Source organism: Leucopleurus acutus (genome assembly GCF_964270905.1).
Source record: "Leucopleurus acutus genome assembly, chromosome: 2".
Lineage (NCBI taxonomy): Eukaryota > Metazoa > Chordata > Mammalia > Artiodactyla > Delphinidae > Leucopleurus > Leucopleurus acutus.
This window is the reverse complement of record NC_139143.1, coordinates 6,414,632-6,442,552: the sequence shown is the minus strand read 5'-3', so window position 1 is coordinate 6,442,552 and position 27,921 is coordinate 6,414,632. Positions and strand designations below refer to the sequence as shown.

The 27,921-nt window shown below is 33.6% G+C and overlaps 1 protein-coding gene across 11 annotated transcripts in view; it reads right to left on the bottom strand.

Annotated features, from left to right (window-relative positions):
• Positions 1 to 2,946: 2,946 nt before the first annotated feature.
• KCNT2 (potassium sodium-activated channel subfamily T member 2) overlaps positions 2,947 to 27,921 on the bottom strand; it is a 425,289-nt gene continuing 400,314 nt past the window's right edge. For 6 of the 11 annotated variants that reach the window (XM_082857000.1, XM_082857001.1, XM_082856993.1 and 3 more), the window contains 2 exons: positions 10,275 to 10,359; positions 2,947 to 5,676 (listed from right to left, as the gene is read on the bottom strand). In XM_082857000.1, the coding sequence (XP_082713126.1) occupies positions 5,565 to 5,676; positions 10,275 to 10,359 (197 nt within the window). In that variant the 3' untranslated portion in view covers positions 2,947 to 5,564. Of the gene's footprint in view, positions 5,677 to 10,274; positions 10,360 to 18,279; positions 23,587 to 23,644; positions 27,867 to 27,921 lie in introns of those variants that run through there. The other 5 variants (XR_014326811.1, XM_082857006.1, XM_082857002.1 and 2 more) reach the window with 5 other exon arrangements.

Sequence of the window (27,921 nt, the reverse complement as noted above, 5' to 3'; positions counted from 1 at the left end):
CTTCAAAATAAATGATTTTGCTCCTTTAGTTAGAGATAATAAATCAAGCACAGCTACTTAATTATTTTTAGTAACGTTTTCCAGTGAAAATGTTCGTCATTTTATAGTCATTTCACAGCATGCTTTTTGCCATAAACATTAAAAATCAATTAGTTTTTATTAAAAGGCAATCATAAGATAGTCTCTTTTCAAAATCAAATCGTTTGCAGCTTAGTTGGCCCAAAATATCTAAAATTGAAGTATTTTTCAAGTAGTTAGTGTTTTCTCAACATTTTTCATCTAAGTTTGAATTCTAAGATAGTAAATATTTCCATTATATTTATACTACTCCAATGATTTGAATATTTATGTTATTCTAGTAATTGTGTTTACAAACATCAAGTTCAGTACTTACCTCAGGCATAGTAATAAGAGCATCTCATAGGTCCTATCTTTTGGAAGTTGAGAATATTCCAAGACCTACATAAGCTTTCTTATTCTATATAAATATTAATAACACACAGATCAGGGAAAGGCAGTCTGTAAATTCAGGAATGTTTCCTTTTGGAATTGTATTTAACTTTCAAGTGCAAAGTTATCTAGCCTGGTAGCACATGAAATGAAACATATTTTGTATGTGATAGATGGAAAACATAAACCTCTGTGTAGAACTATATATTTCTTTGGAGTGTGACTAAATAATAGTGCAGTTTCTTATATTTCTGCTATGACTTATACTTAGGAAGACAGACTATTATTTTATCTCTATTGAAACATTTTAGATATAAGCAATAGAATAAAATTCTGTTGAATACTATGATAGCACATAAGTTTCAATTATAAGCCAAGTAACTGCTTCTTTAGAACCAGTTGCTATAATCTTAGATTGATCTACCATAGTTAAAACTGACCTGTCCCTCCAAATTATATAGACTAGAGAGAAGTCCTATAAAAAAATCAGGGAAGATCAAAATGAAATAGAAGTTGTCTTATGCTCCCAGGAATAAGCATTGTCTGTCTTAAAAATTTCCCAGCAGACACTATTTAATTTGTTGAATTTTCCCAATATCTGTCCTTCAGATTCCAGTCCTTGGAATTTGATATCACCATTATCTCAGATTTATTCAGATGGAGAACTCATTTATGCATCCAGTCTCAGCCAGCATTCAATCTGGAGAAATAAACTACACAGTGATTTGGACAGAGAAAGTTTAAGGTAGATAATTATAAACTGTAGCAGAGCTTTGGAGTAATGACAGATTGGTTAGTAACAAGTAGTAAGAACTTGAAAATAATATAGCAATAGCAGATACAGGGAGCATGCATTGTCTTCAGAGCTGAGATACAGCATCCCATGAAGAGACCCCAGGGCTGAAACCCAGACTCTGTTGGCACTGCTGTGGCTCAAAGAATTGAAGAAAAGTCACTGGGGTTCTCCCTTGTTGTAAATCGCTGGAGCGTCTTCATGGGGAAGGGTCTCACTGGAGGCACTTGCCTACACCACCATCCGAGGGGATGCTGAGGGAAGCTCCTAGCCACTGGGTGTGTTGACCACCATATATTTTAGGAGACATTCTCTGAACAAGCCAATCACACTGCAGGATCATCAGAAGGCTGGTGCTGTGACAGTTGCATATGCTGTAAAAGCCCCTTGGAAGTACAGAGCAGGTTTTTCTTGGTAATTTTTTCTGTGTTCATTAGTATTTCCCTATATCCAGAGCAAGCTCCACAGAACGCAAAAAGAAAACCCAGAGAACTCACCACCATGCTGCTCCTCAAGCTCCAGTTCCCTACTCCATCTTCCTTCTCTTTACCTTTCAGTCTTCTTATGCTGGATTGATGTATAATATCTGTTACTCAACCAAACTTGGGTCTTCTTGCCCAACGTGCAGCAAAGCCAATTTTCTGACACTTGGTTGTGGTGAAGGAAAGTACAGCATTTACTGCAGGGTGCCAAGCAAGGAGAACAGTCAGCTACTGGTCAAAAGACCCAAACTCTCCAGTGGCTTTCGAGGAAGGGATTTTAAAGGCAAGGTGAGGGAGAGGGTCCTGTGTAATCAGTTCATGTACATCCTTACGATTTGTTGGTGGTGAGGTTACAGGATGTTATTTCAGGAATCTCAATTTTCAATTTTCTGGTTCCACCTGGTGTGGGATCTATGTGCTGGTGGGCAGCACACAGTCAGCTTCTTCTCTCTTGCAAGGGTTTCAGTATCTGTAAAATAGCTCCAGGATATGGCTCAGAATTTATAGCTCTTGAGGAACTAAGGGTCCTTGACTGTTTTATGGCTGAACTATTATTATTTTGTCTTGCTTCACTGCTTTCCTGAGACACGGTGCAGGAGGTGTCTGTCCCTGGGAAGGTCCCACAAGGTCCTGCTCAGTTTCATATCTAGGGTTTTTACCTGTATTTAGGAGAAGGAATGGGGAGAAAAGTTTCTATTCCATTTTCCTTAGATCAAAAGTCTAGTTTTGCATTTAAACTTATTTTTATTTTCTCTAACCAGTGCTTTTCTGGCCTTTAAATGACTGTATTGAGACATTATCTTCCATTTTGTTAAAAAAAAAATTTTCTTCTGGCACCTACATTGTTCTCATTTTGCCTTCTTTTTCTTCTCTCTTCTTCCCTTTCCTTTTCTACTTTCCCTCCCTCCCTTTGTTCACTTCCTCTTCTCTCTTTCCACCCTCCCTGTCCTTCCTTCCTTCCTTCCTTCCCTTTTCCTGTGACATAGTTATTCGGGAGCTATTATGTTAAGAAGTAATTCAATGAGTTTATTTATGGCTATCTTTTCCAACGAGATCACCTTCATGTTTATATTGGTTTTGAAATATTAAAGTGACAAGTGAAAATATAACTGTGACAACTCAAAATATAATTTGTCTAAATACCTCAAGTTTTGGCAAAAAAAAAAATCAAGGGTTTTCATCATCAGAAATAATTTTATTATTTATTTTAAAGCAATTCAGTGTAACTGGTAGCAAAATGGTACATAGACAATAAACAGAACCAAATCCCATAGGGTTACAAGGACTAATGTTGACTTCATTTTTTATTTTCATATGCAAGTGTAAGTATTTAAAAAGGCAACTGTTTGTTAAAAGGCTTTTATAAGTATGTTCTTTAAATAACAGAAAAGCTAATAAACTATCATTATTATAGCAAGCTAATATGAATTGTGTCAAATATTAAATTTGGACTAATGTTCATAATCAAAAATAATTATTGTAAAATTTATGAAACAAATTTTATAGTGTTATAGGAAATATAGTCAGGTCCTAGCTTAAAATCCTAGTCTTGACAACTGTCATAATGCAAAAATACTCAACTTGAGATCTTGTGGGGAAATAGAAGATTCATAAAATCTTACATTTATTCCTAAACATAACTGTAATGGAGCAAAGAAAAGGCAACTCAAAGAAACATCCTACTTAAATATCAATGTGCAAATATAAAACAAGTTCATTAAATTTATTATTGTGCTCCATTACATGTATTTGTTCAATTCCACCTTTAGTTTGAAATTTTACATGTGAATATGTATTTGTCTGATATATTTCAGCTGTGTTTATAACATATACACATACATATGCATACAATCTTTGTTTTAAGATATGTTTCCAATTTTAAGTAACCTGCTATAAATTCTACTTCCCTGTATAGTTAAGGAAAATTAAATACAGGCTCTCCCTATTTTAGGGGAAATTCTTGATGTTCTTGTCATTCTAAAATGAGAGTAATGTAAAATACTAAACAAATAGGCATTTCATATTCTCAAAGCCAAATATACAATGGCTATATAATCTATAATTTCACATTTTATGTTTTATATCCATAGACTTATTGGGGAAATATTAGGCTTTCTTTATTTTTCTTTATTTTCTTTCTTTATTTTTTTGCGGTACACAGGCCTCTCACTGTTGTGGCCTCTCCCGTTGCGGAGCACAGGCTCCGGACGCTCAGGCTCAACGGCCATGGCTCACGGGCCCAGCCGCTCCGCGGCATGTGGGATCTTCCCGGACCAGGGCACGAACCCGTGTCCCCTGCATCGGCAGGCGGACTCTCAACCACTGCGCCACCAGGGAAGCCCTCTTTATTATTTTGAATCCTTCTATTTTCCTTTCAATTTATCTGCTTCTTTGTGAAAAGAAATGATAACATGTCTCTTTTTAGTCTTATGTGTCCTATTTTCTGTTGAATTAAAATTTAATGTCAAATTCAGAAATAAAAACATACAAAATTGTAAGAAAGATATCTTTTTAAATTTGTCAATGTCTCTTTCATGGGAATGACAGTGCATTTCAACTACCTGGCAAACTGTGCTCTGTGCTTTTCAACCTGTTTCTGAAAGGGAATAATGCAATGTAGGTAAAAGCACTGGTGTTGCCAAAGGTCAGCGTTTCTTTATTTATAACTGTCAAATTATGTATGGTTTACCTTACATTTAAACAGCAAAACCTACTTATTTTTATTTTATGCTTTTTCCTCACAATGTTAAAACATAGGTCCTATAGATAACTTTCCAAAATTAGATCAAAATTTTTGATATACCAATTTTTGGTGTATTATTATTTCAATACTAAAGGTATAAAGGAGGACTTTTAATGTTTTGAAATTTCTTTGTATTCTATAAAAAGTATAATTTTGCTTCTTTTAATTTTAAACTATCTTTCTAATGAAATATGCTGTATAGATATATAAAAAATGTTAAAGCTCAAGAGTCTAATGAAAATCATTACTGAATATTTCAATTAATGCTTCAATTCTTAGATTAGATTTAAGTCAACAAATGTGTTTTAAGTATTCTCTATGTTAGGATTCTTTTAGGAAAACAATAAATATTTGCTTTCACATACTGTTCTTGGCATACAACGTGTGTTAAACATAAAGTTAGGGAAAAGTTCATGTAGTTGATATTTCTTTTTGTTTGTTTTGGTTTCTTCAGAGTAATAAAACATGCTATGAACAGCTCAAATTCTAAAATGAATATATCATGTGAAAAGTCAACAAAAAGGGTAAAATGACTTAAAGATTCATATTCTAAAGCAAACTCTGATTCTTACACAAAAGTCAGCCACACAAGTTTGTCTGTTAATCTGTGTAGAGAAGGCCGGACACTTGTGATGAGCTCATTTTTATAAAATGGCAAGTTTAAAGAATATAATAGGACACATTTAATTTTAAGTGGAGCAACAATCTTCTATGTCCATTGGGATGCACCAGATATAACTGGACTTCTAGTTTACTTTCATAAACCTTAATACTTTTTAAAAATTGGCTTCATACAGTTTGTATTATTGTCAAACAATGAAACATCAGGTTCAAATTTTTGCGTTTCAATTTAGGTGTTCAAAATCATTCCATTGATGTCTTTCAAATATTAATGGGAGGAGTACCAACAAAGCAGTACTTTAAATTTCAAAATTATCTAAACTTCTAGGAGAATAGATTTTTTTTGAATATGAGAGAATTGGATATACTCCAATCTAGTTTATTTCATGCCAGCAACACTCTTGTTTTTCTAAGATTTAGAGTTGTTTCAAGCAAGATCCTTGTAGGAGAAAAAAGTCTCTTATTTTCTTTTTTATCAAAGCTGAGTTTCCTCCCGAGAATCTTGGCCTGTGGTGTTGCAGATGCTGTTTTTTCGACTGGGTTCACCATTTGGTAGGTAGGCCAGTGGATCGGGTCGGATTAAGTATCTAAGAAAAGAAAACAAGGCAAATAACTGTAATCAAAAAAACTAGTTCACATTGACACTTTAGATTGTTACTTTAAATTTATTTGTTCAGTGTTTAAAGTTATCGAAACTTGTCTCTATATAACGTTGGTGGAAGGACTTGCTGTTTATTTGGCAAGGGCTTGTAATAATTCTACACCTAAGAAAATTATCAAGATGAATGTGGATGAATGAAGAATCATTATCTTTCAGTTAGGATACATTTCACCACCTCCATCTTTTCAAAAGTTTATGTTTTATTTTAGTATTTTGTTGATTTATTATTCTTTTCTTTGGCTATTTTTCTATCAAGGATACCTGAATCCTAGCCATGATTATATTAATCAACTGCTCTTAGTGTTATTTTTATCATTCATAAATAAATTTGACCTCCATTATTCTATAGGCTTTTTAATTTAAATATTCTATGATTCTATAAAATTAATGATTTCATAAACGCTCTGGAGGATATTATACCTAGATAATATTTTAATTATTGGGAAATTTGTTAACCTAAAATTCAGATTATGCTATAGTAAGAAATTGGACAAAGAAAATAATTCTCAATTCATTCTACCAGTAGATAGGAAAATGTTCACCTGCCAAACTCACACATTTCTGTAATGTTAGAATTTGTTTCAAGAGAGATGTTTTACTTCAGACCGTCAAGTGACATGAGCGTCCATTTCTTGAGCGTGTCTGGACTACTGGGCTAGGTCCTGGGAATACAAAAAACCATACACTTCTGACCCCTGCAGAGGATTAACAGAGCGTAATTTATGAAACAGATAGAAAGATTAAAAAGAAATTCCAAACATCACAGAAAGACAAAAAGAACAACAGTGAATGAGGGAATAGTTTATTGAGGAGGTTGGATTGATGGCTTTCCAGGCTTAAGTGGAGACAAACAGAGAGGAAATGGGATACAGAAAAGGATGCTCCCAACACGTTTAGAAAATGAGTTTGACTTTAGAGGACCGGTTAGACCAGGAGATGATGGTAGGTAAATTCAGGAAGAAACATAGAAAGCAGCTAATAAAGGACTTTAAGTTTCAGGATAAGTAGTTTCTATTTCTGTTCCAAAGGCTTCCCACTGGAAGCCACTGAGGGTTTGGAAGGGAGAGAAGGAAAGTAAATATATGTAATACAGCATTCTAAAAGTCTTGTTCAGGTGCAAATGCAATTAGTATTTCATAGTTTTATAATAATGTTCGGAGTTACAAAATAAATGGAGAAACTATTTTAAAAGTGGGGACTCTAATGAAGATTTGTACTTCTCCTCTTAAAAACCAAAAGAAAAATATTCATAAAATATGTCCCTTAAAAGAGCAATTTCAAGCACTACAGTCTATTTTCTTTTATCAAATGAAAGTTGAGATTAGCGTCCTTGGATCTATTTATTAACTAGATTTTGTTATCCAACCACCTGCTTTATAATTACTTTGAATATCAATAGCATAGTAGATCAATGAAGAAAACTAAGAGTGCACATTAAGCTTTTTAACCCCATATCACCTAGTGATTTATTGTTCTTCAAATCAAATTATTGTTGCACCTTCATTTAAAATGAACTTTTGAAAGTGATATTTTAGAAAAACATAAAAGGTATGAGTATAATCCATTATCCCCTAAATTCATTGATGAGCTGCAAAATTTCCTTTCCCTATCATAATCACTACTAAAAGTATGAGTCTAATAAAATAAGTTTCTTAAATGCATTTTTTGTACTGCTTGTCATGGTAGCATATTTTCTTGCTCCAGTTATATTAAAATTTAATTATCTCGATGCAAAAAAACAGATCATGGAAAAAAAGAGTTCTTTTTTTTTTTATAGCAGTCAAGTTGATGTTTTAGCTTAAAACTAATAAAAAATAATAGCATCCAAAAGGCAGAATATTCCATGCTTATTTTACCTGTATATATTGTAACATCATATATTTTATTTTTATGTTTCAGTTTTAAAAAGTTTCAGGAATTATTTTGAATTATAAAATCTATCTGATGGAAGGATTTGTATTGATACATAGACTCAAAAGGTTAACACTATCTTCCCATGCCATCAAAAATAATCATGGCAAAGAATTATATTAGGCTCAAGAAATTTACAATTTGTTATGAAATAAAAATAAGGTAATCCCAACTTTTTAAAAAAAATATATAGTTGATAATTTGAAAAAGAGACATATGAAAGTTGGGACTACAAGGGCAGATTTTTTAAAAATTGCCTGATTTTAAGGGTTAAAGGAAGAAAGACATGTGTAAATATGGACACAAGAAAAACGGAGCAGTTTTGTTGTATTACAGTCATATGCTAAGTAAAGTCTCCAGAATGGGCAGTTGAAAGCCAGGTGCATCACAAATAAGATATTTTCATCTAGCTTAAAGTGCTCCAAAAATTCAGCATCCCCACTGGATATAAAGTTTGACAGCCGCCTTAAGAACTCTAGCAGCTGGAATCACCATTCATCAGATTCCCCCAAGTTCCTATACTCTAACCAGTATCATCAGATGGCAAAATAAAGCATTATTAAACTTGCTAGTTGTATCTTAGGTGACTTACAAAAATCTTTTCACACCGATTTTGGGTCAAAGTTACCCCTGCTGATGTATTTTCCTAAGAAGCTTTTGAAGCACATTCATCTTTTTGCCCTAAAACTGAGCAGTACTCAGCAGGCCAATATTCATTCTTCTACTTTTACTTCTTTAGGTATCGCTTTTTTTCAAAAAATCATTCTCTTTTCGGTTTTATTCATTTAGAAGGTGAAAAGTAACTAGTTTCTATATAGAACTAGCTTCTTTCCAAAGCTTGGTACTGTATCTCTATATGCTTTCTAGACATTTCCACTTAGCACACTGAACAAGGTACCTAAACTCCAGCTCATCATCTCTCTTTTCTCCATACCCAACGACTGCTCTTTCCTGCTTGAAAAAGTGCCTCCCTCTACTGACTTGTTTCAGTGAGGCAGTAATTTCTTTTGCAATCACATAGATTTGAAATCTGAAAGCCATGTGAGAGCCCTTATTTTCCAATTCCCAGACCAATGAAGAAGTCTCACTCTTTGTCTCCATAAATTTACCTCCATAGGATCTTGTCTTTAAAATCCATCATCCAGATGTTATGAGTGATTCTTATCTCCATCCTGCCAATCAGTTCTATTGCTTTTTACAGAGCTCTTTTTAAAAACATTGAACCCTCCAACCCCAGCCAAAATCTCCCACGAAACTGACAGCATCTAATTGCTGGCATATTACTAGCTTTAGTTCTAAATCACTTGCATGGATCCACTTCATGCTCTGCATCACATAATGTTCTCACTCTTCTTAGTCACTGACCTTATTATTTCCAGGTTATAGATACAAACACATCCTGTGGACCTAACACCCACCAAGACTTTTGAATCTTTGGCATTTGTTTTATGTCACCAATACAACCTGGAGTTAACTACCCTGTGTAAGCAGGCCTTGGTGCAGCTCAGCCTTAGGACCATGAACCTCAAGCTCACCTAGGAATTTCTCACCTAGGCTTACACCTACAACTGTCAAAATGCCTTTGCTAAAATCCTGCTACTTTCTCACTCATATATCCAAGTGCTGCCCATTGTCTATAAGGTTGAATATCAATTCCTTATTTTGTCATCTAAGGTCCTTCCAAAGCCAGGTTTAATATGTTGCCAATATTATGTTTAACTAATTAACAACAGAGATGTTAATACAAAGCTTTTACTCTGGTCAAACTAGGCTCTGTAGTATTGCCAGCTGGCACACATTATGCGATGCCCAGGCAGTGCATTTTCTCAAGCCATCTCCCTGTTCTGGAACAAATGTTCTGCATTTGTCCCCTCCTTTCTCTCCACCTGCACAAATTCCATCTACCCTGAGTGTCTAGTTCAAGTCCGTCATCCTTTGTAATCCCTGTAGCTCACAATAATGGCTTCTCTCCTGAATTTTGAAAACCACCATCTCACTTAATCAATGCTTAAGTCATGTGACAAACTCATATATATACTGCTATTAAAAGTTTATGCTTAAATTGTAGTTTTGTTAATTAGAATGTGAACACTTTGAAATCAGGGAAAATGCCTTATTTGTTTCTATAGAGCACATTTTTAAGGCAACACTAGTACAACTGAACATGCATAATACATAGTTTTTGATGAATCAAATTACTACCATAGATCCTTTCCTAATAAGGGTTTTGACCAATTTTACCTTGGCTTTGGGAAAGTCTCAGGTATTTCAAACTAGCTAGTGTGGGATATTTTAGGTTTTCCTTTGAGCTGATCTCTTCTTGTTCCACATATTTTCTATTATTTGTCCAAATGTATATTTGCTCACAAAATACAAAATTCATGCTGCTTTTTCCTTCTTTTTTAGCTCTACCATCCTACAATGCTTCTATATAGTATTACACACAGCAATATACAAAATGCATTTGTTTATTGAACACAAAAATTAGACTTTGATTTCCTAAGCATTTGTATCACAAGAAAGATAAGGGGCTATTATGGTGGAAATAAAAATATAAAAGTAAATAAGTCAGTGGTTTTCTGAAAATACATGCCTTATGTGAGATCAACTTACACAACATCATTCAGCTCTAGTCTGGTATCTGGAGATGGGTTTATCAGGATGTAGGAGAGGGTACTTTGATGATCGTTCATTTCATCTAGAAGATAAATAAATGCCAAGTGTGTTATACCACTTACAGAAAATTACAGGAATTATTGTAGAGTGTCTTATCTTCAAACCATAGAGCTGTCAACAATAACTTGCTACAGCTTTGTCCACAGCAGGATTGTGTATATAACTTTGGCTATTCTCAAATTACTGCCACTGGAAATATCTGACAGGTGCTCACTTTTTGTTCCAATAGATGTTAAAAACAAAGTATCTAATTCTGTTCAGAACAACCACAGTTATAATCTACCTTGTCAGCTATTACACTGAAAAAGTATTCCTGTTAATGAAATAGCTAGACAGGATGTTCACTTAATTTATTATGCTTTAATAATTATTAAAAAAAATTGTGGTTATAAATGGCCATCCCAGATAGGAACATTCATATGGGAATTCTGCAAAAAATCATCTAATGTCATCGTGTCTAAAAAACCAACAGAAATGTACCTAAAAAGCACGAAGGCCCTAAATACTTTTGACTTCCTTCCATGATATATCTGATATAAGACATGGTAATGTTCTTGCCAAATGCAAAGAATCCTGTGGAACAGAATTTAATTGTAAGTTTTAAGGGAAGTGTACCACGGGATCCTTTGTTTTTTCTCTAAAACGATACATATTTTAAAAATAAAAAGCTGTGCCCTTTAAGTTTGTCAATTCACTCAGAAAACATCATCAGACTTCAAGTATGGAGAACTGAACTGGCACTGAAAATGATAATAGCTTTAGGATTGAGATTTTTTAGCTGCTAAGGCTATGAGAAGGTGTAAATATAAAGCCACGTGGACACATACTCAATAAATATTAATCTTCCCAAGGGTAAAGTTTTTAGGCTGGGAGGGCACTGTTTCAAATCCTGCTCTAGAGCCATAGTACTCATCTAGCCACTTCAGTTGCAGACAAGCTTGGTTCCTAAAAGTAGTACTAAATTTTGCAGTTTGATCCAAAATCTAAGAATATATTTCATACTAATAGAGATATATCAATATATATCAATTATATATCAAGATATATACTCAAGTAACTGCCTAAAATTAAAGATCTTTTTTAGGCCAACATAGCTGATCCTGATAATTTCCTACACTGGAAAATATATATTATTTTTATAAAATAACATCTACCACTAGGTTTGACTAGAAACCTGTCACTTGACTGTGAAAGACAGTAATTTCGGTTATGATCTTTCAAGTTGATATCCAGATGTGCCTTATTCTTAAGTCTATAAATGAACATCCTTATCTTACAAGGCAGATAAACTGCAGTATAATCGAACCCACCGTAAGTTTGCCAGTAAAGCTATTATAATCATAAGATTGTCAAATTAATACTCAAATAAAGGAATATATTCGGTTGCATATCCCAGGGGCAGACACAAGGAATTGTATCCTGTCATGGGGATAAGATTGCCAGGCAAAATAGAGAATGCCCTGTGAAATCTGAATTTCAAATTAAAAATTAACAATTTTTTAGCACATATATATATATATATATATATATATATATATATATACACCAACTATTATAGGTAACACGCTTATACTAAAAATCATTTGTTGTTTATCTGAAATTTAAATTTAACTGGGAATCCTGTATTTTTACTTGCTAAATCTGCCAATCATACCTGGGGGAGGGGGTGGACGGCTAATTCAATCAGCTGGAGCTTGGAATTCCAATGAATATATAGCGATGAGCTTACTCCAAATAAGGTGCAATTTCAACCCAGTGCATAGTGTGCTGGCAGAAGATTACCAGAATCATCTTTCTACATAAAAAGCAATTTTGACTTATGTATTCTTTCTGAGAAATTTCCCCCTTGTGTGAATTTCCACAATAGCTAAACAAAAGAACAGAGGTTAATGGTGCATTCTGGAGACTGAAGCAGGATGCCCTGAAATGTGATAGGTCATTAGAAAATCTCCATCTATTTGGCTACGTATAACTCAATTTCTCATATAAACAATGGCACTGTTGAAGTCTCTTATGTAAAGCAGTGAACATTATTGAACAGTGGCACTAGAGGGAAAACAATTTTAACAGATACCTTCTCAGTTAATATTGATACTCAACCCTTCTCCTTGATTATTAACATGATGTTGTACTCATTTTTGGTGCTGGGATGAGGTCAAAATCTTATTGGTGACTTGGTATGCCTGTTACAAATGTAAAAACTGTCTAGATAACTGAGAACTTTACAGAACTAGGTATAACTATCGTGTCTGTTCAAGTAGACAGTTGGATTTTATCTTTCTGAAGATTTTTGTTTTTCCATGGACTCCAGGAATTGGAGCAAACATTTTGCTGATGTGCTCAATTCAATGATCCCATAAGGTTTATATGGAAACACGGGTAACATCGCAGTCAGAACTCACCACTCCTGGTCTTTCCTCACCCACCCCTCACTGACCTCCTCAGTGTTAAATTAACAGAATTAAAATAAATTGCTGAGCTCAAAGCTGTTCTCTCTTTCCTTCTGATGCCTGCCTTGCTGTAGGGTTCACCTTGTCTGCTTGTTCTCTGCCGTGCTGCTCTGTCTGGAAGTCCTACAGTTCACTCTCTTTCACTTTGTGACTTTAAGAATTAGACAGTGAGCTTTTAAAAGCCCATTGTAGTCATCTATCAAAATCACATTCAACAATCTAGTTGTATCAGCCCTAAGTCTGGTATTTTTGTCTCTACCAGTTATTCCCTACATATTTTTTAGTTATTTCTGAATTCTGGAGGGGGAAATATGGTAGGTTTCCTGTATTTTTAAGACCCTATCATAGTAATCACCATTGGTGGTGGCAAAGACATGAATGGATTAAATCTCTTGGGACTTCCCTGGCGGTCCAGTGGTTAAGACGCCACGCTTCCAAAGCAGGGGGCGCAGGTTCGATCCCTGGTCGGGGAACTAAGATCCCACATGCCGTCCAGGCAGCCAAAAAAAAAAAAAATTGCAGATTGACCCTCCATATCTGTGGGCTCCATATCTGCAGATTCAACCAACTGAAAATCAAAAGGCTCTTTATCACAAATATAATAACATATTTAGTGAAGAAAATAAATTTACTTAGGAAAATTTGGCTCATGAACCAGAATCGAGATTTTATCTCCTACCCAGCAAAAATAACTACTAAGGAAATCTATTGTGAGGACATTCAATGTGTTCTTAATAAGCAATCTCTGACCTTGGTAAAATAAAAAGCACTAGATCATTTAAAGTGTCTTATAGAAATTATTGTTCATCATTGACATACTTATCTTAATAAAACTATTCTTCTTTGAAAAGTTGAAATAAATGAAGTAGAATACTGAAAACTTTAAAAGAAATTTGAGTCAAGTTAAACAACCACTAGTAGTGTTTACCAAGAAACTTCTTTTGTTGTATTAATTAGCATATGTAATTATTCAATCGAAATCTTCATATAGGAAATACTCTGCATAGAGTGTTTCAGGTAAATAGATCATAACAGAAAGGATATAGATGTATATTCCTATTGTTCTTATATAATAATTGATTGAGTCCCATTCCACACACATGAGTTTCATATTTTTGTTTTGTTTCAGTTTCTAAAACGTCCCTTTTGAAGTATTTTAAAAGCAGTTTTAAAAGAGGAGAATAAAATTTGATAAAATAAATTTAAATCTTACATGTATTTGTGTAGGTTTTGTTAAATAAGACTGCCAAAAACACACATCCATTGTGTATTGTTATCAGAGAAGCATTTCAAAGAATACAAAGGTATCAATGAAAAGCTCTGTTAAGAACAAAGACCCTGAAACCAGAGGGCTTGCATTGAAATCCTGGTTTCCCAATTATGCCGAGACCTTAGGCACATTACTTAATTTCTTAATCTTTCTCTGTTCAGTTTCCTCACCTGTAAAATGGGGTAGCAATAGTTTTTTGTCTTAAAGCTTATTATTAGAACTAAATGATAAATGAATAAGTATAATTTAACATTAATATATCAGAATAAATATACAGTTCTTAGAATCAATTCTGATCCAGAATATCAAGTGATGTATAAAGGTTTCCTATTACCAGAGCAGGCAAATTCAATCCATAACTTGTAAATAATAATTGTACCTATATTGTGATATGAAGGTGTTGGCATGCAAAGATAGGGGAAGAAAAGTTTACAGACAAAGAACCCCAAATGGGAAAGGCTGAAATGATTGAGTTTAAGTTGCAGAAAGCAGGTCCCTGAGAATGGACTAAACAAGAAGGAGTTAGTTGGAGACAATGTCAAAAGGGCAAGCTGGGTCCAGACCCTGGAGAGCTTTAGAGACCTTGATCAGAAGTTTGAATTTTAGTCTAAAGGCACAGGGAAGCCATTGAAAAGTTGTAAGGATGGGAGGTTTGGAGGCATGATCTGATTTCGTGTTGAGTATATCACTTTGGCTGCTCTGTGGGAAATGGACTTTGTGGGGGCTCAAATTTGCCCTCAGGGATAGTAGGCGAATAGTACAGAAGCCCAGGGGAGAGATGATGGTGGCTTGGGAGCAACGGAAATGCAGGAAATTTGGGAGGAGGGAGGGAAAGATAGACGGAGAGCTTGAGAGAGCAAGAGAGCCATATAGAGAGAAGGGGGGGAGGGGAGAGCAGGGTGAAGGAGGGAGGAAGGGAGGGAAGAAGAGATGGAGATGTTTTAGGATGGACACCACAGCACATCTGAATGCTGATGGAAAAGGCAAGTAATTAAAAAGGAAGAAATTGGTCTGTACCAGCATGAGAGCATATTTTTTCTTCAGTGACACAAGAAATACCAGAGAAAATACTCTCCATTGCACAGTGCTTATCTCCCCAACAGGGTGCAGTCCAAATAACTGGTAATAGCACAACCTACAGATGATTTCCCTTTCCCCTCACCTGAATTTCCATCTACATTATGTGTTATCCACCTATGAAACGGGTTAGTTTTTTAGTGCTGATTTAACTGGCTCATGTATTCCAGTTTAGTATCAAACTGTGTTTATGAGTACAACTATTTTGTTCATTTTACTGAACTTACCAGTGTATTTTCAGGGAAGAAAAGGTGGATAGAGGTATGGATAAAAGAATAAATATATTTAACCACCTCTACTTAAAATGATTTTCATTATCTTTCGATAATTTGGAACTACTTTATGATACACAAGATAAAAGCAAGAAATATACTCTCTTAACCTCCCTTCATATAAACAACCAGAAATCAAGATGAGATGAAACAATTAGCCAAACAAGAATGATATAAAGCAAAGCTTCAGAAATCACTCATTTTCAACTGTCATGAGCCTCCCCATCACTTACTAGCTTCATACACAAAACTAGTTACTTTAGACTCAATTTTCCTTTAAAATGGAGTATTTGATATTTCTTAACATTTAAAAATCTGTATTACTACCTTGTATAAATGGTAAAAGACCAAAACCCCCTTGCCATTTTTTAATGTGATAGAGAATTCAAAAAAAGTGAATAATGTGTCTAAAAATGTACTATTTCTTCAATGGTTCAGGTTCAGTTTTGTTTTTTTAAAATGCTTTCTCCACTGCCCACCCTCCCCTAAACACGTATTGACCTTTAGAGCTATTATGTGTCCCTAGTGAATGGAAACTGCTCAATAAATGCTAGTTTCTTTGAAAATACTATTACAATGCTTTACATTAAGTGATGTGGGCTGAAACAGTACAGATTGTCTGCAAAGTAACAAACACAGGTACACTTTAAAAAATAGAACATTAATTACATTCGCAAATAACGGGTTCAATATATTTTCAGGTGAATATTTCTAAATTTAAAACTATGATCTAGCTGATAATCTGAAAAAGTAAAATAAATACACTTCTACACAGAAAGTCCAAAAGGTTTTGGAAAGACCTTATTTATTTTCATTTTAGTAATTGGAAACACTACTTTAAACTTAAAGGTACTTCACCTGAAGTAGTATCTGAGATTGAAGAAAAATGTATTGAACATATTATCTGAACAATTTAAAAATAAGTATATAGCATGTTTTTCAGTTTTGCAGCTAACCTGTAGTACCACCGTATGTCTTACCAGAGGCATTTTTATGATTAGTTGATAATCATAATTTATCACATGATATTCATTATTTTATTCTCCAATTTAGTCATTTAATAATGTTAACTGGGCATGATTATAGTCACAAATAATTCTAAATCTGGGGACAGCAATGAACAAGATAGGCAAAGTCTATAGGTTTACCTTTAACAAGTTAACTGTAAACTTCCTATATGATTTTAAGCATATAATTTATCTTTGGATAATCATCATTGTTCTGTTTATCTCATAGACTTATTGGTAAAACAAAATAAGAAATTTACTAATTCAAAATGCACATTCAATGAGTTTTGATATATGCATAGAATAGTGCAACCTCTACCATAATTACAACATAGAACATTTCTATAATGACAAAAAGATCCCTCTTACCCTTTTGCAGTCAATTCCCACCTTTCACCTCCAACCCCTAGAATCACTGATTTCTAGGAACAACAACTCTGCTAAGATCTTACAGTGTGTTTCTGTGTGGCTTTTTTTTTCCCTTTGTGTAATGTTTTTGTCAGGCATCCAAGTTATTGTATGGACCTACTTTAATATTAATATAGCCACTCCAGTTTTCTATGGATTTGTGATTATATGAAATATAATTGTATGCTTTTACTTTTGATCTATTTCTTTGTTCACATTTTAAGTGGGCTTCTTTTAGGCAACACAGAGCTGGATATTGCTTCTTTTAATCCCATCTGATGCCTTCTGCCTTTTAATTGAAATGTCTAGTCCATTTATATTTAATATAAATATAGTTGAGTTTAAATCTACCATCTTGCTAGATGTGTTTCACTTGTCCCAGATGTTCTTTGCTCCTCTTTTCTTCTTTCCCTGCCTTCTTTGGATTTAATGAGTTTTTAAAAAGCTCTTCATATGATCATTCCATTTTATTTGCACTATTAGTTTTTAGTTATATCTCTTTGATTTAGTTGTGTTGTAGTTTCTCTAGATCATGGGTTGGCAAATGTTTTTTTTTTTCTGTAAAGAATGAAATAATAAACATTTCAGACTTTTCAGACCATATGAGCTCTGTTTTACTTATTAAACTTTTTAAACTGTAAAGTGAAAGCAGCCATAAAAAATACAAAAACTGGGGCTTCCCTGGTGGCGCAGTGGTTGAGAGTCCGCCTGCCGATGCAGGGGACACGGGTTCGTGCCCCGGTCCGGGAGGATCCCACATGTGGAGCGGCTGGGCCGCTGAGCCTGCGCGTCCGGAGCCTGTGCTCCGCAATGGGAGAGGCCACAACTGTGAGAGGCCCGCATAACGCAAAAAAAAAAAAAAAAAAAAAAAAAAAAAAAAATACAAAAACTAGCAAGAATGTTTGCTTTTCTCCAAAAACTGGTGTGCCGCAGTTTGCTGTCCCCTGCTCTAGGGTCTAAAATATACAGCTTTAACTTTTCCATATCTACTCTTAAATAATACACCACTTCACATGTAATATAACAAGCTTACTACATTATACTTCTATTTCTTCCTTATTATCTGAGTTATTACTGCCATACTTCTTTGCTTCTATATATGCTATAAACCTTACAATGTTTGTTATAAACAGTAAATTATCTTTGAACAAAATTTTAAAAATAGAAATGTATATTTTACATGTGCCCACATACTTACTTATTTTGTTTAGATCTAACTTTCCACCTGGCATCATTTTCCTTCCATCTTAAGAACTTCTTTGAACACTTTTTTTAGACTGCAGAGCTGCTGTTGACAAATTTTCTCAGCTTTTTTCCCTAAAACTGTCCTTACTTGCTTTTAGTTTAGAAAGATATTTTTATAGAGTATTAGGTAGACTATTTTTTCCAGTACTCTAAAGTAGTTTCCCAACTGTGATTTGGTTTGAGAAGTTTCTGACAAGAAGTTCGCTATTGTCCTTTTATTTGTCTCTCATTCAAGAAAAAAAAAAAGACATCTTCCTCCGGCTTCTTTTTTTTGTTGTTTTTGTTTCCAAAATGCTCTTCTACCTACATGGAAACACAATAAGAGGTAAGTATACTGTGTTGTCCAGCTTCTTTTGAGGTGTTTTATCATTGGCTTTTGGCAACTTTTTATATTGTGTCTTGGCATTATTTTATTTGTTATATTTATATTGCTTGAGTTTCACTGAGCTTCTTAGATCTTGAATAGAGTCCCCATCAAATTTGGAAAAAAAATGTTAGTCATTATTTCTTCAAATATCCATTCTCTTCCTCCTTCTGGTACCAATTACATGATTATCTGATACTGTCCCACAAGTAACTAACACTATTTTTTCAAGGTTTTCTTCTTTTCTTCTCTATTCTGCATTTTGGATAGTCTATTGCTATGGATTTATGTTCATTGATATTTTCTTCTGTGGTAGCTATTCTTATGTACATCCCATCCAGTACACATTTTATTTTGAATACTGCATTACAAATTCTAAACTCTAATAAGAGTTTCATATCTTCAATTTCTCTCCTTATTCTCCTGTTTCCCTCTACCACCTTAAACATATAGATAGTATTGTAATAACTATGTAATATTTGTGTTTTTTGAGTCTGTTTCTGTTGATTGATCTTTTTCTACTGGTACAGGTCATATTTTCTAATTTGGGGTCCACTTACATGACTTCCAGCCTGTAAAAAGCTTAACTCATTTGTTAACCTTTTCTCGGGTAACAAAGTTATATGCTAATTTTTTCCAATATCTGCACACACTGATTTATATTTTTTCTAGTTATTTAAATTGAGAGCATAAACAGTCATCAAAATTGGAAATTTCTTCTTACTGTTTTAATGTATTTAGAAAGCTCATTCTTTTCTCTCATTGACTATTTATACTCAACTCATAATAAAATGTTGGAAGTAAAAAGTTCACTCAACCAATTAAATTTTTTTCTCAATGACAAAAAAAATATTTTATTTTATTCAAATGGCCACATTTTTCTTACACTTATGCCAAAACACAATACTTGAATTTCCAGTTGTAAAAATAAAATATATGTATATTTAAGTGCAATTAAGTTAACCATGGTGTTAAATTATGTAAAAATGTTGATATCATTGAGAAATTAATGTTCTGGGAAGGATATGATACAACTCCATGAAACAAAACTTTATAGTTTTACTTTAGGGATATATGGAAAATTCATTGCAGAAATAATTTCATTTACCATAAATCATTATCAGCTCAGCAATTACCTCCTTTGAAAGCTTCATTACTTTATCTATTAAGAAAACCATTGAGTTTGTTTCTTTCTATTAACATTCTATATACAAAATGAGATTAACATAAAAACCATGGATTTATCCTTCTGTGTCTGCCTGCCACCTTGTGAGAATGGGTCAGTTCTGGAAACATTAAATCGTCCATTTTCTAGAAATCTATACTGGCAGCATATACTGATTGTACATGTCAACACTATTGTACTAATTTATATTGGGAGATGGAAAATGATATATTTCAAAAATCAATAAAAATCGAGTGTCAATTTCTTTTGAAATAATAAGTTGTTATTGAAGTCATTACAGTGATCTCAGATGCTTATATTATTCCTCCTAAATACTAAATGTTGTAAAACATGCTAGAAAAATACCTAGCTTTGATGCCTTTTCCCTCTTTGGTAATCTGTTTTAGGATAAATTTGTAAGTAATCTTTTACTAGAAAAAGGTACCTAACCTATTGTTTAGAATTTGGAGGAATTTTTTATTAAAAGCCTATATGAAAATGGTCAATGATTTATAAAAGAGTCTAAAAATAGAAGTTGATGGTTTTACTATTACTATTACTGCTACTATTACTACTACTGCCATCACCATATATATCATACATTTGGGTGGGAATAACAATCCTTTCTTGTTATTTTTGCTTGCTTCTATCCCATAAGAAAGAGGATGATTAAGAATTAAGTCACCATATTAACTATAAAAAAAGCTCTTGGTTAACCCATCCGTTATTTCAGGCAAATTATGAATTTACTTAACAAAGAAACTAAGGCTTCCTGGTGGATGTAATGAAAGCCATGTCTAACTAGAAGTTACTCTTTGTCACTTAAAAGGATTTCATTTTTTTCCCCCTTGGCATTCCCTCATTTACTAACAGTATGAAACGTAAAATAAACCATGTCAAAATCAGCTAGAATCTGTAGCAGCGGTCACACCAGGAACACTTGCTTGCCGATTTATAATATGAAAATATATTCTATTTTATATAATACAAAATCTTATAATATAAATATTGAATATTAAAAATATGCATCATTCTAAGTGCTAATCATTAAGAGTCTGTTAACAGTGTTTAAGAATAGGTCTTAGTGACTATGAAAGCCATATAGATTGTTGAAGAATAATGCCAGTTATTAACAGAAAGAAAATAATAACTATACATTTGCAGCACAGTTTATAGACTGAAAAATCTTTTGTCACATGCATTCTATTATTTCATATCTCACCCCTTCGGAAGACCTGATTACCCTTATTTGATGGTTGAAGAACATGAAATTCAGGGACACAGTGACTTACCCAAGGACACATGGCCAGTTAGTATATAATGCCATGATCTTTGAGGTCAATAAGTTTTTTAAGTTATAGCGAAGATATTTTCAAACAAATTTCAATGAAAAGCAGGCAGAATTTGTAGATTCTCATGTTATTTAATTTCCCAAGACAGGCAGGTCCTCAAATTCTGTCTCCCAAACCCCTGGGGCCAGATGTGTACCAGAACTGAATATTTTAGATTTAGAAAGTAATATTGGGCACATAATGTAGTTCATGTAATACACTCAGTTGGGCCTGAAGCAACAGACAATTTCATATTTCTGTAGCAAACATATGAATATTCACAATAAATCTGATAAAGGATACAAAGAGTTTCAAGAAGTTTGGATAAGGTTCAGCATTTATACAAGTTTTAGTGTCAAACCTGCTTAAAAATTCAGTCTTCAGAAATTTTGGATTTTAAAATTGCAAGTGAGGGATTATATACCTGTTATCTCATTAATGTCTTTTGGGGGATAGGTATATGTTTATCTTAGTTAATACATGCACAAGCATTTATAGTATTTCAACCTAACCTGTAGAGATAGGCATGTCAGGAAATATTAAAAATGTTATCCCCTGGTTTTTAAGAATTACCTTTCTTTTGGAATTGAATACTATAAAAAACAAGTGAGAGGTAATCCATGCCTTCAGCAAGCATGGTTAATTATCAAATATTAAGTTAGTGACTTTTTAGATTTTAAGCATTTTTTTCAGTGTTTCTTTATGATTTCCTACTATTTGAGATATAATTAAGTTTTTCTTTAAATAGTATAAAAATAACTTTTCTAATCTATCACTTATAAAGCAGCATTGTTCTACAAGTTTGATCATTTGAAGTGATTTTCATGCAAACACTTAGTTGAAAGCTAAATTCAGACAGAGGACAGAGAAAGAGGATCCAGGAAAGGATATTGCAGGGATAGAGCAGGGAAAATAAGAATCCTTTGTATGTGACAGTGTTCTCAGAAAAGGGGTAGAGAAGGAGAAATATGTGGAGAGTAAATGTGAGGTAATAATGCGCAGACATGGAATGTAATTAGTAGATAAAAGAAAGAACACAAGAGAAAAGGTGAAGACTAAAGGGTGTGTGTGTGTGCACGTGTGTGTGCATGCACATGTGTGTGCATGTGTGTTTCTGTTGGGATTACGGGAAGGAGACCTGATTTTCTTGGAAGAGGAACTAAGAGAAAGGAAAGGGAGAAACATGAAAGATTAGGAAAGAGTGGGATTAGATGACAGAATCTGGATTTGAAGGAGCCAGGAAGAAGTAGGATTAAAAGCATGGGAAAAGAATCCTTTCTTTTCATCTGAAGCAAACAAGTTAATTATAAAATTAATTCAGAAGAAGAAGCATCCAAATATAGCTAGGCAAATATTGAAAAAGAAGAGTGCAGTGCTCCTAGCCCTACCAGATATCAAAGACTCCAATTAAAACAGTAGGTGTTTTTGTCAGAAGAGGCAGACAGACCATTGTAACATGACAGAAAGTATAGAAATAGACCCAATTAAAAGTACAAATTTAGGATCTGCTAAAACAGGATCTAAAAAACAATAGAATGGGGTGTGCATTTTAATAAGTGGTATTGTATAACTAAATATGAAAAAATATCTTAGATAATACAAAACTGTGTTCCCTTGCTCACCATATATACCAGGATAAATTCCAAACAGATGGGATATTTAGATGCAAAATGTGAAACCAAATAAGTAATGAAAAAAAAAAAATAGAAGAATTTCTCTCTAAACTGGAAGAGAGAAACATGTTCCTATTACTTAAAATTGATCAGTAATCATGCAAATGATTTAAAAATTGGATTAAAATATAAAATAATAAAAGTAAAGGAAAAAGACTAAGCTGAGAAAGGAATATTTGCCATTAATATCCATAATTCTAATTTACCTAATACATAAGCACCTCTAAAAATATTAAAAACAAAAAATAAATCTATAAAAATTGGCTAGATATGAATAATTCACTAAAAATGACTCTTAACCACATGAAAGGATGCTTGACCTCATCAGAATAAGAAGGCATGCTGAGAAACCACTTAAAAAAATCTATTAGATTGGCAAAACATGCAAAAGTCTAACAACACATTCTGTTGGCAAGGTTTTGAGAAAATGGTTTCTCATACTTTTCTGGCAGAAACGCAAAATCATACATGTTTAAGGAGGAAAATTTTTCCAATAGCAAAATTTTATGTATATATATACACATTTAATCTTTAATCCAGTAATCTCACTTTTAGATATCCATCCCAAAGACACACTGAGAAAAAACATAGAAAGATGTAGGCATATGCCTATTAATTGCAAGACTTTGTAATTAGAAAAGACAGAAAGGACTAGCTTAATAGACTAAGATACATTTATACAATGGAGCATTAGGCAGCTGTAAAAAGAAATAAGAACTATTTCTATATTCTACTAAATTAGTGATCTCCAGGATGTACTGTTAAGTGAAAGAAGTAATGTGGGAAAAAAAAGAAAGGAACATATCATGCTACCATATATATTTTTAAATTTATAATTAAAAATGGAAGAATAAACCATAAAATTAAAAAAGGTTACTCACAGAGGAGAAGGAGATTGTGTGGCAGTGACAGGGACAGATGTTAAATTTCTTTGAATATAACTTGTATTAAATATTTCTCTTTGGACTGTGTACATAGTTTACATAACTAAAAAACAAAATTAAATTTTAGAAAAAGCAATTCTTAAACACTGAAAACAGAAATGAGCCTAAATTTATATCCAATTGATAGTATAACCACATCAAGAAGAACTTTTCCAAGACTTAGAATAGTTTTACTAAACATCCCTATTGGGCTAGTCTATAAAGTAAAGAATGCATAAAAATGCATTTTTAGCAATTACAGTGTTAATATTCACATTATATTATATTCTGAGACTGTTTTATATATACTGTGAAAATATACAATATGATTTTTTATAATTCAATCATTTCTATTGTTATTGACAAGCAGTAATCTAGGTGTAGGAAAAAGAAAGTACAGATATAGGACAGGAAAAGTTAAATAAAATCCCTATAGCCTGCATTTTAATTGTAAGTATCCATAGGAACTGGTGAAATAGTTTACCTATCTGTCTATCATCTATCTATCTATCAACTGTCTATCTATCTATCATCTATCTATCTATCTATCTATCATCTATCTACCTAATCTTTTAGCTCTTGACTGAAAAACTCAGATAAAGTGACAAACACAGTAAAAATGAACATCTCTGAAACTTGGTTATAATCTTGAAATACCATTTCCCACTAAAAGAGACAGGATCCTTGGATGGATGGCTTATTTTAGGTGGGGAGCATTTAGTCCTACAGAGAGCAAGGGAAGTCGATCACAGACAGTTGATGTCATGACAAAAGGACCCAGGAGCCTATCTGAAGAAGCTCCCACTGGCCAAATTTAGAACAACATGATGAATAATCTAATAACATATGTATTAAAACATATAAAATACATTTAAATCTAGGAGTTCATAGTAATACCAAAAAACGGTTAAAAAAAGAAAAGGCAGGGAATAGAATAGGCCAACTTAGAGTGGAAATTCAGAGTCTAGGAAACCGCAGGACAGAGAGTGAGTTTCTTCAAGAAATAGATTGCAGTAGGAAAAATACAAAATGAGGGAAATTAAAAATGATTTAACAAACTTGTCACCCATCTCCATGCACAGACCTTCATTAATCCTAATTTAAATAAAGTCTAAAAAATTTATGACATTTGTGAGGTCACTGGAAATTTGAACAAGTGAACACTAGGTGATATTAAAATTATTTTTAAGTGTGAAAATGGTAGGTGGCTATATTTTTTAAGCTAGTACTTAAATGATAGATCTACTATCTATATATTTCAGTATCTACTGAAATATATGAGGTCTGAAATTTACCTGAAATTAACATGAGACATGAAGGAAATTGGTGGGCATATACATGGAAGAAAATAGGCCATGAGTTGATAATTGTTGAAGCAGTAAAATGAGTATACGTGGGTTCATTATACTTTTGTTTCTACATTTATTCATGCTTGAAATTTTCTATATTAAAATTTTTTTTAATGAAGAATAAGACAGAAAGGTTAGTCTCGGGCAGAAAGGACACCTTTTCCTCGGAAGCTGCAAACATTCTGGCTTATTTTTAAAACACTCACCCTTCCACTCTTGCCATCATTCTCAACAGACGATTATACCTCTTAACTATCACGTGAAATATTACTCAACTTCCTGTCAAAATACCTACCTGTTTATGCATTTTAAAACAGTCATCTTTTCCTCACTTCCAAATATCTAAGCAAGGGCTCCAACTGTGATATCTTTCCTATATTTTCTTTCAACTTCTCCACTGGTGGCTTAATCTTATTTAAACATGCTCTTACCTCTCTGACTTTAAAAAAAGAATAAAAGAAAAATAGTCCCTCTTTCCTTTCTACTTTCTCATCCAGATTCTTCCAGATTTCTCACCTCTCCTTCACAATGACATTTCTTAAAAAACATCCACTGAGTCAGAGAATAGTTGTCTTTCAAAAGACATTTGCCTTGTCTTCCTAAATATTAGATTCAGGCCACTGAAAATGAAACATACTTGCTTGCCAATGGGACATAGTGGAAATGGTGTACACAACTACTTGGTAATATCTTTTAATTGAGGAGACAACCCTTTCTTCTCTGGTCTCTGCCTCCTTCCTCCTGGATGGAATTTCAACATATGTCTTGTACCGTGATATGACTTTGGCAATGGAAACAATAGATCATGGAGCAATAAGACAGAAGACTAAATTTTCAATATCTTGAGGTCCCTAATATATGAAATCCACTATATCTAGATCTTAATTCATCCTAACGCTACTCAAATCTGGCTTTCACACATGCTATCCAACTGATACTATCCTCACCAAGGTCAGCAATGACATATCACTATACTTTCTGCACTACTAATCATTGCCTCCCATTTCTCTACTGAAAAATTTCAACATTTTTTTCATATCATAAAACACATAGGACATACAACTTTATATTACATTGGGGTAGCAGACAAACCTGCTTATGACTAGAAGTGACCAGCTTCTGACCAACCCAGGCCCCACCTGGCCTTTGAAAGGTATAAAGAATCAATGTAACAATAAAACATGTAACCGACTGATAGCATATTATTGTACTATGACACATCTTTTGGGTAATTCAGTTCTAGACACTTCAGCCTCTTGTTTTATAAAGAAAATAATTCTTCCCTTAACATTCCAGGAATGTATTTTCTAGGGTTCTCTTGTAGTCCTTCACCTGGGGTTATTCCATCTACTTCTATGACCTTACTCAAAATCTATAGACTGATGACTCCCAAGTCTATATACATATCTCATTTGTTCTTCTTGAGCACCGGACAGCAAAAATCTAGCCTCTTATGGATCATTATCCATTTGAAGTCTTCCAGGCACTCAAATTAAATGTATTATCTTCACCCCAAAGTTTTCCTCTTCTTCTAAGCTCAGTGAATGTCACCACCATACACTTACTTGCTCCAGCTAGAGCCCTCAAAAGTCATCTTTTGACTCCCTTTTCTCTCCTTTCTGTCTCATATCCAATAGGTCAAAAGAAATCTATTCATTCTCTTGAATCAGGCGACACCTACTCAAGAAAAATCAGATTATGACTCGTGGTTAAATCAATCATCATGCATTGTGTATAAAGCACTTAAAAATATTTCAAATCTGTAAAGCGCTACAAAATATTGACACTAATGTAGGAAAAATAAGTGGTCCAGTGGATTCACAAAAATATATGGAGTCAAAAGTCACAAGTTAAAGGACTGACTTGAGTGTATACTAGGTTGGGAGATCCAAGTAAATCGTTTATATTTGAGACCCAGTTTTCTCATCTGTAAGCACTCCATTTGTTCATGCAATCAACATGCAGCTACTGGGTTCCTATGTGTCAGGAAATGTGTAATTGGTTTAGGGATACAAAGATTAAAGAATGAGTAAGACATTTCCTTTTTCCCCAAAAAAGAAAAAAGAAAGGCAAACATGTAAAACAATAATTGTCTCATAGCATGTATTCTGCTTGAAGACAACATTGCCCCCAAGGGTGCAAAATGTGTTTGTTTGTTTTTTGAGGTGGGCAAAAAAAATTACTTTTTTTATGTATAAAGCACAGACAGACACACAGTACTTAGACAGATACATGGTAGATCTGTGGGATTAGCTGAATGCCAGTTCTGGGCTAAGCACATTATTATTCATTATCCCATTTGTCCTTCACAACAAAACCTACAACATAGGTATTACTATTTCTATTTCAGAAATCAGAAAATGGCCTTGAGAAGTTAAATAATACAACAAATCTACCAGCTGACACTAGAATATAAATTCCATAAATGCAGAGGTCTTATCTGAATAGGTCATTGGTCTATGCTGAGTACCTGGAACAGTGCCTGACACTAAGAAGGCAACCTAATAATATCTGTTGAATGGATGAATTATTGTGAGTTAGGAATAAATGGAGAAGTTCAGAGGCCCATGATGCATTAGATTCCAAATCCTGTTTTCATAATCGCTATGTTATTGGAGGGCCCCAATACAGGACTTAGAATGGATTGATGGATCTATGGGTAGATAGATGGATAGAATGGATGGAGAGAGAAAGAAGGAAAGAAAAGAGAAAAAACGGTGGACAGTGTCTGTTCTTCCTTCCTGTAAGAATTAGCATGAGAATTAAATTAATAAATTTACATTAAAAAAAGAGAATGGCTAAATGTAAGGTAACTGATAGAAATTTTATTAGCAATAACATAATATGCTTTCCTGATGATTCTCCCATGCAGTCAGTTCACGTATCTTGTGTCTCTCAGAGTCAAACTATTATTTGCCACACTGCCTTCAGGACCAGCCTGGGGTTATGTTCATGAAAAACAGCTGGAACTTGGATGGATAATCACGTACTAGAACTTTAAAAAAAAAAGAAAAATAATACCTGAATAATAACTAGAAAAAGTACATGTA